Consider the following 4802-nt stretch of genomic DNA (forward strand, 5'->3'; position numbering starts at 1 on the left):
GGGAATTCTAAGAAAATAATCCAAAATAGAGAAAAAGCCATATTCATGATACGCTTATGAACATTTTCATTTAGATCAACAAAAGACTGGAAATAATTTAAACACAATCAATTTTAATACATCAATTTAAAGGACTATTTTTCTATTGAATATGGTAATAACTGAGGTTAAGGACATGAAAAAGTAAAAACTAGATTAAAATGGTGAAAGCTGAAAGCATAATTAAATTTATTACTGGAAGTACAAGTATATTAAGAAAATTACATTTAAAAAGACTTGGAGGGAATACAGGAAAAATTTGCCTTTGGTTGTATTAAGATGAGATAATAGTTGGGATTTTTGTTTGTTTTTCTTTTCTTTCTTTGCCATATTTTCTGAGCTGGGTTCTGAAGGGGTGATCTAATCTAAAGACCACACAGAAAAAAAGGCACAAATCTTGGAGTTGTTCTTGTTATGTGCCGAGTCATACCTGACTTATAGTGACCCCTCCTTGGCTTTCTGAGGTGGTATCACTACAGAAGTAGATTGTCCAACCTTCTTTCCTAGGAGTGGCTGGTGGGTTTGAACCGCCACCCTTCTGGTTAGCAGTCAAGTGCCGTAGGCACTACGCTATCAGAGCTCCCAATCTTGGAGTAGGGGTACCAAAACAAAAACAAAAATAAAATCACTTCCATGGAGTTGATCCCGACTCATAGTGACCCCTGCTTGGGTTTCCTGGCAGTATCTCTACAAAAGTAGATTGCCCAATCTTCCTTCTAAGGAGTGGCTGATGGGTTTGAACCACCAGCCTTCTGGTTAGCAGTCAAATGCCTTACGCACTACGCCACCAGAGCTCCTAGAGTAGGTGCAGAGCTGTCTTGAATCTGCTCACATTTCCCTTTCCTCATGTCACTAGTGTCAGCAGCTCTGTTGGCATAGTGCCTAAGGCATTTGACTGCTAACCAGAAGGCTGGTGGTTCAAACCTACCAGCCACTCCTTGAAAGGAAGCTGGGCAATCTATTTCTGTAGTACTACCGCCTCGAAAACCCAAGGAGGGGTCGCTATGCGTGGGATCCGACTCTATGGGAGTGAGTTTGGTTTGTTTTTCTCATAGACTAACCAGAAGGCTGGTGATTCAAACCCACCAGCCACTCCTTGGAAGGAAGGTTGGGCAATCTACTTAGGTAGAGATACCACTTCGGAAACCCAAGGAGGGGTTGCTATGAGTCAGGAACAACTCGATGGCTTTTTTTTTTTTTTTTTTTTGGTTCATGCAGTTGTAGTAGTAAGGCCTCAAAACTGTTTCTTGCCTCCCTGCATTTGCACACAGTGTTCTTTGCCTACAATACTCTCTTCAGCTGGCTAATTGCTACTTGTCTGTCAAGATTCAAGCCAAAGAACCCCTCCCTAAACCCCCAATCTGAGATGGATATCATTCTCCTGTGTTACAGCTGCCTGTTTTTACCCCACTCGTAGCACTTTTTATGTAGAGGGTAATGTGTGTCTGTCTCTGTTTAGCTCCAGGGCCTGGCTCATGTATGCTTGATTAACGTTTGAAAAAGAATGGAACAAGGCTCTGCAAATAGCTAGCTGGGTGTTAGGCAAGTCATTTGCCCTCCCTCAATCTCTCATTTCTCCCAAGGAAGTTAGACCAGGTGATTTCTGAAGTTCCCTTCCCTTCCAAAGTGATAAGCTGCTGGGAAGGGGAAAAACAAGTTGGTCTTAGATAAACTGAGAGATGTGCTGTGTACCTCCCATTACTCTTCTTTTTCTCCTCTTGGTTTGTAGAGGTCATTTTCTTCTGAAGAAGCCACTCAGAAGGACCAGGCTCTCCCTAACCCCAGCTGGAGCAAGGAAATTAGACTCCTCTTTGACCAGTTCATGAAGAAATGTGAAGATGGCACCTGGAAACGTTTCCCTTCTCATCATTCACGCCTTCCAAGAGTTTATTGCGGTAAGAACGACCATTCTCCCATCAAGAATATTTAAGCATCAAATCTTAAAAATAGGGACAGATTGAAGCATTAGTTACCACTTGAAAACATAAGAGGTATATTGTAGGGATTTCTGTATTCCCCGGTTTTATAGGCCAGAAATAATAAAATTTTCAGATAGCATAAAGATTATTGCTAAAAGTAAGACTGCCTTCCTCTGGCCTCCTTGTCCCCATTGGCAGGAGGTAAGATGGGATTCTAGAAGGCCTACCCTCCCACAGATTTATCACCCCTGTCTACTGTCACCACTAATCTCATTTTGCCCTTTGTCTCTGCATATGGGGTATATACCTTGTATATGTCCTATAACCTATCACCTTAATAAGCTCAGGATGCTCAGGTCACTCCCCTCATCTCCCAAACTAAACTCCCGAGGCAACCCACCTTATCCCCAATACACACCCACTGCACTTCCTATCCTTCTAATGTGTTTTTTTTTTTCCACAGCACTTAACACAATTTACGTTTTAATTATTTAATGACTTATCTCTCTTCCCACTAGAGTGCATGCTTCATGAGAATAGGAATTTTTGTATTTTATTCTTCATTATATTTTCAGTGCTAAGAACAGTACCTGATACATAGTAAGCACCTGATAAATATTTGTGGGGAGAAGGAAGGTAGGAAGGTAGAAACATAACCAGGGGACCTGCTCAGGGTGCTATACTTGTTTTGTTTTGTTTAATCTTCCATTTAGTCCCTTGAGTGAACCACTTTTTTTCCTACCCATTGCTTTCTTTATCACCTTCCTTGGGTTTGGTAGAAGTAAAAACTATATATTTAGGCTAGTTGTTGTGATTTAAAATGGGCACATCTGAAAAACAAGAGACCTGTTTTTAAGTCTGCCATTGGTTTATCAATTTTTCATTAACCAAAGAGTTAAATTGCTGTTTCTAGTATTTCTGAAACCTAACTCTCGGTCTGAATCACCTGAACCCTTTGGCCTAGAGCCTGAGAATCTATATTTAAGTTTCCCCCATCAAAAACCCACGCCTGTCAAGTCAATTCCTACTCATGGCAACCCTGTAAGACAGAGTGTAACTGTCCCATAGGGTTTCCTAGGCTATAAATCTTTATGGAAGCAGATTGCCATCTCTCTCTCCATTGTAGCAGCTGATGGGTTCGAACCACAAACCTATCAGCTGAATGCTTTAACCACTGCACTACCAGGGCTCTTTTAACAAGCTTCCATATGGTTCAAATGCAATTGGTCCTGGAACTTGGGAGCCAATGTTTTCCATGATGGTATTAACGACTATCTAGAACTATACGTTATGGCTTTCACACTAAAGCAGTTTTTTTTTTTTTTTTTTTTTTGCTTGTCAGTTGTGGAAAAGTTTGAACCCAAATTCAAATTTCAAATTCAAATTTTCAACCATTAAATTCAGAACTCATGAGGTTTGGGATGTTCTCTGAAGCCATAAGACTGGATGAGCTCCCTCATGGAGTTTATGTAGATGTTTCCTAATTTACTCACTATCTTTAAATCATCTGAACACATTCTTTAAGTAGCTGACTTCAGATCAGCCTTTACTGTTGCCTGACAACCAAATTGTATTTCTCTAGTCTTGTGGCTTTAGAGAATAGCCAAGAGCTACTGAGTTTTGAATTTAATGGTTGAAAATGTGAATTTGGGTTCAAATTTTGACCCACAACTAACAAGCTATGGGACGTTGGACAAGTTACATAACCTTTCTGTGCCTTGGTTTCCTCATAGTAAAAACCAGTTGCCATTGAATCATCTCTGTTCCATGTTGAACCCAGATATGTCAGAGTAGAACTGTGTCCCATGGGGTTTTTAATGGCTGATTGTTTGGGGAGTAGATTGCCCAGCCTTTCTTCCAAGGCACCTCTGAGTAGACTCAAACACCTAACCTTTTGGTTAGCAGCCTCACACATTAACCATTTGTACCAACCGTACTCAAATATTTGTTGAAAGAATGACTGAAACAAAAATAGAATGATCTTAACCAAGAAAAATGATAAAGTTCCTAAGTTTCTTTACAGAATCTCTAATATAGAGAAAATTACTGTTTTTCAGATGAAGGAAAAAATTAATAATTTGCATGTTGTTACTAATTCCATTCTCACTGATTACCATATCACACAATTAACTGAATGTCCTTAACCAGTGCAGTCTGGCTTCGTCCCTAACAACTCTGAAATTTCTTCACTTAAGCCATCAGTGACCTAAGTACCAAATTTCTCGGGTATTTACAGTTGTTTCTTTTGCTAGACTTCACCGTTGATCTCATATTCCTTGGAACTTTCCTCTTTCTTGGCATTCATAAACCTCTCTGATCATTTCTCCCTTTTTCCTTCTTCCACCTGCTCCTTAAATGTCAATATTTTCCTGGGTTCCATTCCCATTTGATTTTGCTTATTCCCTCATCCAACCTGCCTGCCTCCTCTACTGAAATCTGATCCTCTCAGAATCAATTGCAACTCATTAACAACCTGTGATACACAGATGACACAACCTTGCTTGCTGAAAGTGAAGATGACTTGAACCACATACTGATGAAGATCAAAGACTGCAGCAGTGTTCAGTATGGATCACACCTCAACATAAGGAAAATGAAAATCCTCACAACTGGACTATGGTAGTTAAGGTTATGTGTCACCTTGACTGGGCCTGGTTTTGAGTGGCTTGTTGTTGTTGTTGTTATGTGCCGTCGAGTCAGCCCTGACTCATAGCGACCCCTCCTTGGGTTTCCGAGGCTAGACAGCTGGTTATAATTATTGCCCATGATGAGACTGGCAATCAACTCCATGGTGAAATCTGCCACAAGCAGCTGAGTAGCTGCTTTAGGAATGTGGTCTGTTTC

General features: G+C 40.4%; 1 protein-coding gene across 1 annotated transcript in view; it reads left to right on the top strand.

Moving 5' to 3' along the window:
• The window catches only part of THEM4 (thioesterase superfamily member 4), a 16222-nt gene that overhangs the window by 6221 nt on the left and 5199 nt on the right, over nt 1–4802 (top strand). The window contains exon 2 of the mRNA XM_007950987.2: nt 1769–1934. Within this exon, the coding sequence (XP_007949178.2) occupies nt 1769–1934 (166 nt within the window). The remainder of the gene's footprint in view (nt 1–1768; nt 1935–4802) is intronic.

This window comes from Orycteropus afer, unplaced genomic scaffold, assembly GCF_000298275.1.
Source record: "Orycteropus afer afer isolate SDZICR_OR568_19922 unplaced genomic scaffold, OryAfe1.0 scaffold00290, whole genome shotgun sequence".
NCBI classification, from domain to species: Eukaryota; Metazoa; Chordata; class Mammalia; order Tubulidentata; family Orycteropodidae; genus Orycteropus; species Orycteropus afer.